Raw genomic sequence first — 14,542 nt, 5'->3', positions numbered from 1 at the left:
AAATAAAAAAGGACCAAATTCAATACAAGCAGAAGATGCAGTCAGAAGAATCAGAGGAGACAAAGCGAGAATGGGAAGCTTTCAAAGAAGCCGAACAACAATATCAAAAAAGAATACAGGATGTACTGAAGGAGTCCCAGGTTGATGCCATTCATCCCTTCAGGAAGAGGTCAACTAATATAGTTTTAGAAAAAATTTAGTTTAACAAAACTTACAATTGTATAAATCCATATTTCCTATTAAGGAAGTATTTGTTTTAAAAATTATGTGAGATAAAAGTGTTACTTGCTTTTTTATTTCTATTTTGGAATATGTACAAAGATGAAAGACAGTCATGATCTTTTTATCACATATACCATATATTCTAAATCCATTTAAATTTGATATATATTTTAATATTTGATGTAAATTATAATACAATTAATAACAAATTGCATTTTCATCAGCTCTTATACAAATAAATAAATCCTGTAGATATGCTTTTATATTATGATAGAATACAAACTCATGTTTGAAAACCAGACTCCTCCCCCCCACCAAAACTGGTTCATTTTAACTTGGGTCAGATTTTGTTTTTTGGATAGCACTGTTGGATGACAAATTTATGATTTTCTTAATATGCTTCTATTTAAGTTAAAGTCATATGATAGCTTAGCTTAGCACTTCCAAAAACTGTCAAGAGCTTGCTTCTGCACTGTATTCTCATTTTATGAATGAGTGCATTCATATGTTTGGTAATCAGCAAACCTTGGATTGTGATAAATAAATAAATGCTGTAATGTTATGTGCTCATGATAGAAAGTCTGCTGACTGCCAAACAAAATCCCCAGTTTACTACATTTTTACCTGTATATCTAAATCTATACAGCTGCTATTGAATATATTAAACTCAAAATTATAACACTCCATTGGATTAGAGCAGCACACAGTCACCTGGATAGGTGCACTATAGCCCGGCAGCTTATGCACCCTTAAACCCTGATAACACTCACTCAGTCACTTGGACACTAATGCTACTTTCATTTCAACTATGATAGCATGGAAGTGCATACAGAAATGAAACCACTTAGTTTACATTTCTTCAGTATAATTTAACAATGCGTAAAGGGTGAAAGTTAAATAACATTGTACCCGACTTTCTTGTCAAAAAAGAATCTGTGAATGAACTAAGAATGCACTATTTCACTTTTGTGTAAATAAGTGCCTAGAAGATGGTTTCCAGCATTTACAGGATCCATTCACTAGGAACCAATCATAGTACAGGCGGACAACATAACAACCTATATTATCAAATCCGTCACAATGCTTATTTTTTTCTGTAGGGATGTCATGAATGTAATCATGATAGTGATTTGTTTGGATATCTGGATCTCCAACTCGCCTTCGTAAATACTGCTGAAAGTTATAAAAGTCATCTATAGGTGGTACATTTGTTGTAGGTTGTGGAACAGTGGAAGTTGGAAAGTAGGTGTCTGGATAGAACACCTCAGCTACAAGTAAGCTAACCCATCTTGGAGACTCGTGGCATGCTCCATCCATCAGGTCACAACGACTTCTCCTAGAATAAAACATTTGCATATTTAATGATATATTCATTAAATAAGTAAGCATAAGTTATACACATATTGTGAAAATGACTTTTTTTTTTTTTTTAAAAAATGTGCATTTTATTGTGTTAAATTTTTGTTTTAACATAAATTTGATAATAAAGGAAAATAAAAATCTTCTGAGCTCTGCTTTTGGTAATATTATTCTTATGGAAGTACGCCTTTATTAAAAACATTCTGTCTTTAATAAAGTTATGTTAAGTCCCTAATGTTAAGTTAGCAAGTCAAAGTTTATTCACTTTAATTTAAAAGTAAATAAAAGATTGAAAACTATTACTTATCAAAAAAAAAAAAAAAAATTAAAAATAACAATGAAAAACCATAGGAAACAAACCAACCATAACTATCAAAAGCAAGGGTAGCATATAAATGCAGTGGGTGTTTCTGCACAACAGTACTATATAAGCTCTTTAAAGAATATCCTGTATACACTGAGATAGCTTTGCATTTACCCCCCCCCCCCCCAACCATAACTTTATGCACAGTGTTTGTCACTACTGCAGCAGATCTTTAGTGCATTGTTTCTATAATAGGCAGAAACTGGAACAATGGCATTCCGTAGAGCAGCATTCTGTTGAAGAATGGATCAGAGATGTGACCTAAATGAGTTCCAATTGGAGGGGAACCTGATCATTGGGGCTGGATTAAAGAAACAATACCACTGACATACATGGAACAAAAGTGGAACATCCACTTTCATTCCATTTTTATCAAGACTAGACCAAATATGGAAAATTCAACAACCAGAGGTCCCAAGCAGGCCAGCCATGTGTTGTTGACCAAAGGAACACAAGGAAGATGCACTGTGCAGTCTGGCTAAAGAGTCATGCCACAGTGGAGCATTTGACCATAGAGTACAGCTTGGTGGAGGGGAGCAGTGGTATTAGCCATTTGAGTGTGGACTATGCATCATATACTAGCATTGTTAGCCAGCCCATCTGAGTCCCTGTTGATAGAACATAATTTCTGACTGTGTGTCCATTTAAGATAACTGTCTTTCTTGACTACCCAATGCATTCTGTCAAGTTCTCTCTTTTCCCATGACTCCAAACACCTGATCTCAGCCCAACTGAAAATGTGTGGTACATTACATAACAGGCTGTTCAGCCCGAATTGATCATCATCAAATGCCTGGAAACTGTGGGATGCATTGGGTCACCACAGTTTACCATATTTATGCTATAATGTATCCAAGCTGTGTGCCAAAAGCTGAACAAACTGGTACTAGGTAGGTGTTCCTAATACAAAGCTATTTTGTGTGCAGTTTAGTACTAATAGTTTCAAAGTGATGTAAAAAGCACACTTGCAAAAATTAAACTTGTCCAAGTGTAGTCATGTGACTAAATGTAAAAATTCCCTCCATATTTGGTTTACTGAAACCTTTCAAAGCCATAATCACTTTGATCATGTCTCTCTCTCTCTCTCTCTCTCTCTCTCTCACACACACACACACACACACACACACACACTTGGTTCTGATTTCCAAACATTGACTTGCAAAAAATTAAGTCTCTCCTCATAAGAATACACCTGAATAAATCTCATCTGTCTCCTCTATATTTCCTCTAACAGGTTTATATCATTTCTAAAGTATAATCTCTAAGTCTGTCTAAGTCTAACCTTTACATTAAGTGAATTTCTCATAGACTGAGGCTATAGCCCTTCCAAATTCTTTCATTTTCCTGTTAAGCAAGAGAATAGCTTTCAAACTTTGCTGTGAGAAGTGAATGAAGAGGTGCCCCATTCAGTTGTAATGTGTACTTGTAACAATTACTAAAAAACTCCATTGATATCATGGTAATAGCAGAGCAGACAGTTTACTGTAAAGAATGTCACCAAAACTTGGTTTCTTTTCAATAATGAAACATTGACATTCTTTTTAATCAAGTGTTTCTGCTCTAGCCATGAGGTGAAAAGTTCAGATTAATCTTTGGGGAGGGCCAAATCTCTAATGAAGTCATTCAACCAGTATTGAGTAAACAACTCTGGCTCTGATGTCTCTTCATCAGGTGTGTACTCAGAAGCAACTGAAGTTCTCGGGTCTCTGCCAATTTCATCTTCATTGCTTTCCATTTCATCTTCTGAAGAATCTAGTCCGTGCTATGGAGATACAGGAATTAGATCGTGAGGGATTGGTATTGATGCTGAATCTAGATTCTGATAAACAACCTTGTGCTGACTCTTTGCTGAGAATCTGGTTATATTCATGTTACAAAAGCAATAATCACTACTGGCTCCCTCCATATCATGGGTATGGCAGACATCATGAACTTTTTCCTTTTGTTGAAGCAAATTGTAATCCATTCAAACAAGTGGTACAAATACCATGAGGTGCCCACACCTGGTCACCTAAAAGATAATACACCATTATTGTGATTTAGTTAGGAAAGAGCTGCATGTGCAGCAGAATTTGTTAGGATGATTTTTACACTTTTGAGGCATGATGAATGTGTTTCAGTAATTCAGCAGATCTAGACATTTTAGAAGAAAACCAAAAACAGATTTAGAATCGGCATCCAAAGATATATCTGATCAATATCCCCCATCCCAAATAAAAATTAGCTGACCTGTGTAACCATTCATGCAGACTGTATCTAAAGCTTTACCGAAATCTAAGTAAATGTAAAGTTATTCTTTCCACCCAGTTCTTTACTAACAAGCTCACAGCAGCTAATTAGATTAGTCAGATATGATCTGCCTTTAACAAAGCCAAGGTGCAATTCCCTTATAATATGCCTGTCAAGATGATATGTATTCTTAACTAAGGACCTCATTATTATTCTTAGCACAGAAGTCTAAGAGAGATACTGTAGTTCCTCATTTCACCCTTTGAGCCACCTTTGTGAATATGACACATATTTTCACATCTCCACCCTGTAGGTACTTATGCTGAATCCAAGGATGTTCTCATTATAATGGTCAAAGGTATAGATAACATCAGCTTGTTGAGACCTTGTTCACATTTAATTGTAATAACTTCACTTCTGGTCCCCCTCTTAATTATGATAGTTATTCACCTTCCAATTAATGTTAACTAGACTACCAGTATCCTTAACTTTAAAAACCTCACATTAATGTGGATGTAAAAAATTTATTCAGCTTATCGGCAACCACTTCAAGTCATCAACACTGTTACCCCAATATAGTTGTTTTCTTTCCTTTTAATGATAATACAGGAATACCTCACATCGTACGGTTTTGCTATAGTGCAGTTTACAAATTGAAAAAAAAATTAACGGCATTATGCACCAATTTCAACCCATGCACGGTACTAAGTACTATAGGTTTTGATACCTTTCGTGTTTGGGGTTTTCATAAAAATGCACCAATACATTTGATATGTATGTATGTATTATAATGCCAGCACATAGGCCAATGTATCATGGATTCAAGGTCACGCTGATTATTGTCGCAACTCCCATTTTATGTATATGGACTCTGCTAGCATTCATACGTTAGTAAACACTCTAAATTCCGAGCAGTGAGGTTGTTGACTGGGCGTAAGTTGTACAAATTTTTTCGCTGTGTATTTTTATTAAAGATTATTTTTTAAAAACGTTACACCTTTATATGCAAATATGAGTGGAAAGAAGAAATGTAATGGTGTTGAGTGTTCTTCTAAACGTAAATGGTTGACACTAGATGATAAACTAGAAATTATAAAACAATATGAAAATAGTGCATCATATGCTAAGATAGCATGGGACAAGAATATGAACAAATCATTGGTACGAACACTTCTAAAGAATAAAGATAAAATAAAAGATTAGGGAATGGCAACAGCATCTTATATGTCAAAAATGATTGTTAAAAATCGTAGCTCTGAAATGGATAATATGGAACGTCAGTTAATGTTATGGATTAAAGACTGTAACCAGAAAAGAATTCCGTTAAGTCAGATGACGATTCAAGCTAAAGTAAGCAGTCTTTATTCACTACTAATAAAAGAAAATGGCAAGGAAGAGGAAAGTTTTCGTGCAAGCCATGGTTAGTTTATCATCTAGTTTTACAGGTTTAAGAAACGTATGGGGTTCCACAATGTTCGACTTAATGGTGAGAGTGCCAGTGCTGACAATGAAGCAGCTGCAAGATTTCGTGATGATCTAAAAAAACTGATTGAAGATAATGGTTACAAGGATGAACATATTTTCAATGTGGACAAAACAGGATTATTTTGGAAAAAGATATCGTCACATGCTTATTTGGCAGAAAAAGAATCAACGCAACCAGGATATAAAGCCGCCAAAGATCAATTAATCCTTTTACTAGGTGGAAACACATCTGGTGACTTTTAATTAAAGCCTATATAAATCAGAAAATCCAAGGGTTCTAAAAACCTTTTCAAAAAATACTCTTCCTGTTATATGGTGGTCAAATAGAAAAGCCTGGGTAACGAAACAGCTCTTTGAAGATTGATTTGTAAATTATTTTTGCCCTGCAGTTAAGGCGCCTCCGTAGCCAGGTGGGAAGGAGCAGCAGTGCGTAGCACACGCTTCTTGATTAGACCGGGGTTCGAGCCCGTCACCACCAAATACGGAGGATGCGGAAAGGTCAGGGAATGACCACCGCATATCCCGGAGCAATATGGCCTTAGTTGCTAATGCTCCTAAAAACCAAATAAACAACAAACAAACAACAACCCTGCAGTTAAACACTATTGCAAAGACAATAATATAGACTTTAAAATTCTGTTACTATTAGACAATGCGCCAGGTCATCCTACTTATCTTACAGTCCTGAACAGAAATGTCAATGTTATTTTTCTGCCACCGAATGCAACTTCTTTGTTACAACCAATGGATCAGGGCGTCATTTCCAATTTAAGGCTTTTTATTTGAGACGTACCTTTGGACAAGCCATTAATGTAACAATGGGAGAAAATGCCATATCTTTATGTGAATTTTGGAAAGGTTACAATATCCAAAATGCCACTGAAAACATATGTGAATCATGGCTTGAAGTAACTGCGAACAACATGAGAGCTGTTTGGAAAAATCTTTTACCTAATTGTGCCAATGTTAATTGTTCTGAAATCAAAGTTTCTGAAAACATTGTGTAGCTTGGGAAAGATCATCTTGGATCTGAAACCTTGGATTGTGACAGTGTGCATCAATGCATTGACTCTCATTCCAATGACCTCGCTGATGAAACACTTGTGGAAATGGAGCAGCAATGCTTATATGAAGAAGAAAATGTTACATCCACAAAAGAATTCACAATTGATGAATTGTCAACGATGATTGCTAAAGTAGATGAAATTTGTGAATTGATAATGACAGCAAATCCAAACATCGAACGAGGTACGAAAGTAAAGCAGGCGTTGCAAAATGACATTCGATGTTATAAAGAAATGTATGCAGATAAAAAGAAGAAAAAACTGTGCAAACTAAGCTGATCAGTTATTTTTCAAAAATAAAAATACAGTACATACTTCACTTATATTCTTTTGGTATGTACATACTGCAATAAAAATCATTTGTACTGTACTTACTAGTATTTTTCATTTTTATCATTTTAGTTTCTTTTTTTTGCAAGAACTTTGTGTGCATCAATTTATAGTAAACAAACACCTATATATTTTTGAAACTCAACCCATATAATCAAATTGTCAGAACGCATTACATTAAAATACATACTAATAATACCTCGATCAGCATGGTTTATCATAGCCTGGTATTTTTTTGCCACGAATTAACCGTGCTATGTGAGATATCCCTGTATATGCAAAGAATTCCTTGTTACTATTCTTTGCACTCTTAGCTAGGGACTTCTTATAATCTGCTTTTTAAAAATTTTAACTAAAATTTGAAATTGCTTTTGAAAGTTTAATTTCTACATTGTTGAAATTATAGAATTAAAATCTGACCCTTGTGTTTAGCAGCAAACTTAATGTCAGTCTCCTCACTAAAAGTTTAGACATTGACATCATATAAAAAACATTATGGGAATCCTGTTGTCTCGAAACTTGATACTAGACATGATGGACAGACAACTTGTGTAGTTGAGACCTGCTAATATTCATAAAATCAGACAAATGCTAACTTATTGTGATTTTCTCTTGTAGAGGATCTGTGTCCTTATTTTAAATTTAAACCAATAGTTTGAATTTAAATCAAATAAAAATAGAATATTGAGAAATATTATAGATATTTTAAGTCAGGAATTCTCTTACCTGAGATTTTTTCCGAAATAACTGCATCCAAGTAAGATGTAATTAGAATAGACAGAAATAGTATTGAAAGATCTGCCTAAAGGTAGATGAATCTTGTAACAGGACAAAAGAATGAAAGAAAGCTTTGACCCTAAATCCATGCAAGGCAAATTACTTTTGAAATTACTCTTGAAAGTTTAATTTCTACATTGTTGAAATTATAGAATTAAAATCTGATCCTTGTGTTTAGCAGCAAACTTAATGTCAGTCTCCTCACTAAAAATTGGAAGTACAAAGGGATATAAAACTCCCTTTATACTTCCAGTTATTTGCCTTGCATGGTTTTAGGGTCAAAGCTTTCTTTCATTTCTTTGGCCTGTTACAAGGTTCATCTCATCTATCTTTAGGCAGGTCTTTCAATAATATTTCCATCTATTCTAATTACGTCTTACCTGGATGCAGTTATTCCTGAAAAAAAATCTCAGGTAAGAGGATTTCTGACTTAAAATTTCTAAAATATGTATAATATTTCTAAAATATAATATTTCTTAATATCCTATATATCAGAGGTTCCCAACCACTGGTATGTGAACTGGTACCGGTATGTGAAGAGTAAGCTACCAGTATGGTAGCTCACTCTTCCCTCATGGGAGAATAAACTTTTTAAATGTTAGGCAGGCATTGAAAGTTTATTGCCATTTAATTTGACTTACTTGTGTGAGGATGGATTTTCAGCGATGACCACAATGAAAAATAAATATAGACCTTCAATGAATATTGAATCAGATTTTCGACTGAAATTGACACTAATCAATCCAGATATCCATTTGCTAGTAAAAGTAAAACAGATTCAAAATTCGAAAGAGAAACAAAAAAAATTCAAGTAAAGAGGAAAATGTTTAAACCACATATTAAGTGAATAAACAAAAACCTCATTTATAAATTGTATTTTTTTAATTAATAAATATGTTTTTCTGCTTTTATTAGAATAGCTTGGTTTTGCTTAACTAATTATTTAGCTAGCCAGGTGGGTAAAGTGCCTGCCTGGCAACCCAAAGGTCACGGGTTCAAATCACGCCTCAGGTTTGGATCGGAGAAAAATGCAAAAACTTTGGTAGGTGCATTATGGCCACAGAAGCCGATGTGCCAACAACTAACAAAAAAAAAAAAAAAAAAAACTAATTATTTATGTGACTTTTCAAAACAGACTTATGTACTCATTAATTAACACACCGGTACATCATAAGATACTAATGTGGTTTACTGGTACGTGGTCCCATAAAGGTTGGGAACCTCTTCTATACATTCTATTTAATATTCTATTTTTATTTGATTTAAATTAAGCTGGAGTTAGTGATGCCTTCACTGTTAATGTGGGCTTACACCAGGGCTCTGGTGTAAGCCCACGTTAACAGTGGAGCCCTTAGCCCATTTCTATTCTTCATCATAATGGATACACTAACCAGAGACATTCAGAGCAATGACAGTTTACTCTTTGCAGATGACATCATGCTTAGTGGCAAATCATGAGAGAGAGTACAGGAGAAGCTAGAGAGATGGGTAACAGTTCTAGAGCGGGAAGGTCTAAAAGTAAACAGGAACAAGACAGAATACATGGAGTGTTTTGGCAACCGAGGCCGCTCTGTCAGCATTGGCGATGTACAGCTTAATAGGGTTAATAATTACAAGTACCTTGGTTCAGTGCTTGACACAAATGGCAACTGTGAACAGGACGTCCGAAATAAAATAAAATCTGGATGGGCCAATTGGCGAGAAATGTCTGGTGTTTTGAAAGACAAGAAGATGCCAACTAAACTGAAATCAAAAATTTACAAACAGGTGGTAAGGCCATATATTTTTTATTTTTTTTTGATTTGGTAGTTGTTGGCGCATCGGCTTCTGTGGCCATATTGCACCTCCCAAGGTTTTTGCAGTACTTTGATCCAAGCCCGAGGCGGGAATCGAACCTGCGACCTTTGGATTGCCGGGCAGGTACTTTACCCACTCGGCTAAGGCCATATATGTTATATGGCTTAGAGTGCTTGGCTGTCAGAAGAAAAGAAGAATGAGCTTTAATGTCAGTAGAAATGAGAATGCTAAGGTGGAGTTTGGGAATAACCCTGAGAGATAGAAGGTGGAATGAAGATGTGACACAGGAGATGAAAACTGCACCCATCAATTTGAATATTAGAGAGAACAGACTTAAATGGTGGGGACACTCCAGCAGACTGTGCCAACCGTACTAAGTGGAAGTGTTCCATCCACGTTGCTGACCTCTAACCGGGACAAATAGCACAGATAAAGTAAAGTATTTGATTGAAATTCAAAATGAGGACACAGATCCTCCACAAAATAAAATCACAATAAGTTAGCATTTGTCCAGGTCTCGATTACATAAGTTGTCTGTCCAACATGCCTAGAATTTTAGATTGAATGCCAATAACAAAATTAAATGTATTCAGTCACATTTCAAAAGAATTTGATCTCTCATTACACGGTACTCACACAAGGCTTATTTACAGGTTTACAATATTCTTACAAATAAGCATTCGCATAAACTTGGGCACTTAAGATTCCTATTTCCACATATTGCAGATACATTTGACAAATTGGCATCACATCCACTTTTCATTAAAGACTATAATATTCTCAAGTTAAAACTTTAATTACTGCATTTCCCTCCCTTTTCACATCAGTTTAGGATAGAAACAGAATTTGCTCTCCAATATTGTAAAGAAAGTAATGTTTTCTTTCAAAAATTAAATAGTAATAAATTTCCCTTTCTCTCTAGCTATCATGCCCATTTCTGAATACCAACTTGAATGTGTTGATCCTGGACCATTGCACTGGTGAAATATTGAAACTATTTTCTAATTATTATTCTGGGCTCTGTTTACATCCTGTCAGTAACACTAACAATGGATATGCAGACAAAAAGTTATAATACTCCATTGTAATAGTTGGAGAGTATTATTAGCAGTCTTGCTAGTTAGAAACATTATGAAAGTAAAACCTGTTACAAACAACATATATTATAAAGAAAAATAACAAGCAAAGGAAAGTTCATTTATTATGTATTTAATTTTTAATACTGAAAGAGCTCGGTTTCATTGACATTAGAACTTAATACATGTTTTCCTAATGCATGCTTTCTCACACTGACACTGCAACAAAGAATGCATTAGGAGAACATAATAGTAATAGAGGCATATGATGCAAGAAAGCAAGCGTATGAACTTATATAAAATCAGCCAAAAAAAAAATTCACATAACCATTCCCTCTAAATGTTTGTCCAGTTCCTCCTTGAATTTATTTATGCTATCAGCCTTCACGACATCAGATGGAAGTTTGTTCCAGGAATTAAGCACCCGCTGGCTAAAGGCAAACTTCCGCACATCTGTTCTACAACTGTATTTCCTCAATTTGAATTTATGCCCCCTTAGGTTCGTAATGTGAGCAAGTAGAAGAATCCCATCAGAATTCAGCATGCTCAACCCATTCAAGGCCTTATATACCTCAATCAGATCACCTCACAGGTGCTTAGTAATTTGCACTGTAATTTACAGAACTTAAGCCTCTCTTGGTAAGAGGACTCCTTCATTCTCCTCATCAATCTTGTTGCTCTTCTCTGTACACGCTCAAGCAAAACTACATCCTAAAATGAGGCCTCCAGACCTGTACTCAAGGTGTGGCCTTGCCTTATATAAAGGGATAATCATCTCCTTTTCCCTGCTAGCAAAATTTCTGTATATCATTGACAAAACCCCATGACCTGCTCTGGCAGCCTGTCTTCACTGTCAGAAAACTTCATATCTGAGTATACAATTACCGCCAGGTCTCTTTCATTCTCCACTATCCTTAGTGTAATACCACACGGTACATTTCTCTGGGGTTACTGCTACCCATATGCAGTACTTTGCATTTGTCAATGTTAAACTTCAGTTGCCACTTCTCAGCCCATCTGCCCAAATTTTCTAGATGCTGCTGCAGTAGCACACTGGCATTAACAACCCTGCCAATCTTTGTATCATCTGCAAACTTCGACACTAAGCCTAATATACCTTCATCAATATCACTGATAAACATACAAAACAATAGTGGGCCCAACACTGAACCCTGTAGGACTCCACTAATAACATTAGTCCACGAAGAGCAGCATCCATTGATTATCACTCTCTGTCTCAACCACCCTTTTATCCATTGTAGCAACTTACCCTTAATACCATTCTGTTCCAATTTGTACAGTAGTCTTCCATGCACAACAGTGTCAAAAGTTTTCCTGAAATCCAAGTATATGATATCAAAATTATTTTTTGCATCGAGTTCCTTTGTAACCACATCATAGTATCCAATCAAATCATTCTGCACATTACAACTATAATCTCAGCAGCAGCAGACCAGTTGCACACATAGAAATGAAAGTTAATTATTTTAAATAACTTTTTTTAAATAAATAAACACACAGCAATAAAACCATGTAAATAAGAACTACTGTACTGTGACTAATGAGCCCACTAAATTTTCCTGCAAACAGTTTTTAACTCTGATGACAAACATATCACTTGAAAGGAACAGACAAACCTGATCACCTTGTTTTCAAAATACAAGAGTTAGCAAAAAAATGCAATACCAAATGGCTGACCCAAAGACACTGAATCACTGTCTTTATTTAACCATATCTTAGTATAAAATATTAATGATTAATGTGTGTTTCACTTTAGCTACATCCCTCAATTTTATTTTGAAAAGAACTGAGTGAACTCTTTTGAACATATGCTTATCCAAGAACTTTCAATCTATGCATATTTATAATCAAATAAGCTTATTAACGTAAATTTCATATATATAAGTTATTAGTAAAGAAAGCTTGCACTAGAAGCATGCAAAAGTTCGATGAAAGGTGAAATTTACGGGTAAAAGTACTTTGCCGAAAAGGCATTTGTATTGTTGCTCATTCGGTAAACAGATAGTGGATGTTATCAGTCTGGAGTAGACGTTTAATCCTACAGGAGCTTGAAACCCTCCCGAAGTGGAGGGGGTAACCTGATCTTTTTTCTTTGGAATCACTAATTGAATCACGAACAGAGTCATATTGGAAGTTCTAGTGTTGTCAAAAATGTTCGGAACATAGTTTCACTGGTAAACTTTTTTTCGAAGTTTGCCATGCTTCTCGTGTGGGCTTCCTTTGTCTTTTTTTTTCTTAATAAACAATTTATCCACCAGTGATTCTAAAGAAAAAAAAGCTCAGATTACCCCTTCCACTTCAGGAGGGTTTCCATCTCCCATGGGATTCAATTTCTACTCCTGACTGATAACACCCACCGTCTGTTTACCGAGCAAGCAACAATACAAATGCCGTTACGGCAAAGTACGTTTACAAGTAAATTTCATTGAACTTTTGCATACTTCTCATGCAGACTTTCTTTACCTTCGCCGTTATTACTTTTAAAATTGATAAACTTGGTATTTTATGTATCACATTGTTTTAATCCAGTCATATAAAGCTATAGTTTGAATTACAGTATCACTGGTATGGACAGTTCGTGCATGTAGGTGGAGAGAGCTAGAATTATATGTGAGAGAGAAATTTAAAAAAAGTCTAAGCATTTATTAATTACTGAATTTTAAAATGTAAAACTATGGAGTTTTATTAAATGTATTAATTATAAGAAAGTTAGTTACCTATTGAAAATGGAGCTTAATTTAGCAAAGTTATAGTTCATTTGAGAAATACTGAAGAATTTCTCACTGCTTATTTAAAAAGTTAAGCATTATGCATCTTTGTTCGGAAGATGTTTTTAGAATATATCATTATTTAAATAAATACTTCTGTTCTGCTGTTTCAACATTAAAGAAAAGCAATGTGGAAGCTGTTAATATTTTACTTCTTCAATTAAGAGCCTGTGACAGGACTTTAATGGAAGTTCATCATAACAAAAAACTGTGACCCATGTTTTGAGTGCATGCAAAACTTGCTTCGTTTGAATTGTGCATACTGCATGCTTTTGATAGTAGTAATGTGTTAATATTTTATTTCTTAAATTAAAAGCCTATGACAGGACTTTAATCTTAACAGAAAACTGTGACCCATGTTTTGAGTGCATGCAAACTTGCTTTGTTTGAATTGTGATGCATACTGCATGCTTCTAATAGTAGTAATGCTTTATTACTGAACACTAATAAGTATAACCTTCATTTATTAGCATGGCTTCTGACAGAAATTATATATATATTTTTTTTATTATTGCTATTTTTTTTCTCATTTTTCTGTAATTTTTTTAAATCTGGAAATAGAATCAAATCCTCCTATTGTACCTTTCCCCAAAAATATTCTGTAATTAGTTATACTGCACGTTTTCTGTTTTCATTTTGATATACTATGAATTACAAGACATCATTCTTCTCTTTGGTAATTCCCTTTTATTTCTCTCTCTCTCTGGGTAGTTCAGAAATTTTTTTTTGGCTGGTGCGGCATAAGCCTCAGCTTCCTTGCACCATATGGCATAATAATAATAATTAAATTTTTGTCTGGTATTTGACAACAAAAGTTTGTTAAATGGCAAGATTAGACAACAGTCTTTCCAAATTGCTTTGATTTTACTGGCTAAACATAAACAGCTGACAAAATACAGATGTACATGTTTCATCTGCCAGACGGCGCCTCCGTAGCCAGGTGGGAAGGAGCAGCAGTGCGTAGCACACGCTTCTTGATTAGACCGGGGTTCGAGCCCGTCACCACCAAATACGGAGGATGCGGAAAGGTCATTCAGGGAATGACCACCG

The 14,542-nt window shown here is 35.0% G+C and overlaps 2 protein-coding genes across 8 annotated transcripts in view; one reads left to right on the top strand and one right to left on the bottom strand.

The window, feature by feature from the left end:
* LOC150086983 (cilia- and flagella-associated protein 53-like) overlaps positions 1-289 on the top strand; it is a 238,972-nt gene extending 238,683 nt beyond the window's left edge. For 3 of the 6 annotated variants that reach the window (XM_090372872.1, XM_090372870.1, XM_090372871.1), the window contains exon 9: positions 12-289. In XM_090372872.1, the coding sequence (XP_090228998.1) occupies positions 12-200 (189 nt within the window). In that variant the 3' untranslated portion in view covers positions 201-289. The remainder of the gene's footprint in view (positions 1-11) is intronic. The other 3 variants (XM_090372876.1, XM_090372873.1, XM_090372874.1) reach the window with 1 other exon arrangement.
* Positions 290-1,136: 847 nt separating this feature from the next.
* Positions 1,137-14,542, bottom strand: part of spz6 (Spaetzle domain-containing protein 6) — a 141,401-nt gene continuing 127,995 nt past the window's right edge. For both annotated transcript variants that reach the window (XM_090372869.1, XM_090372868.1), the window contains exon 5: positions 1,137-1,558. In XM_090372869.1, the coding sequence (XP_090228995.1) occupies positions 1,183-1,558 (376 nt within the window). In that variant the 3' untranslated portion in view covers positions 1,137-1,182. The remainder of the gene's footprint in view (positions 1,559-14,542) is intronic.

This window comes from Mastigoproctus giganteus, chromosome 4, assembly GCF_048544385.1.
Source record: "Mastigoproctus giganteus isolate SK-2022 chromosome 4, ASM4854438v1, whole genome shotgun sequence".
NCBI classification, from domain to species: domain Eukaryota; kingdom Metazoa; phylum Arthropoda; class Arachnida; order Uropygi; family Thelyphonidae; genus Mastigoproctus; species Mastigoproctus giganteus.
The sequence above is the reverse complement of the archived record's forward strand: the minus strand, read 5'-3'. Positions and strand labels throughout refer to the sequence as shown.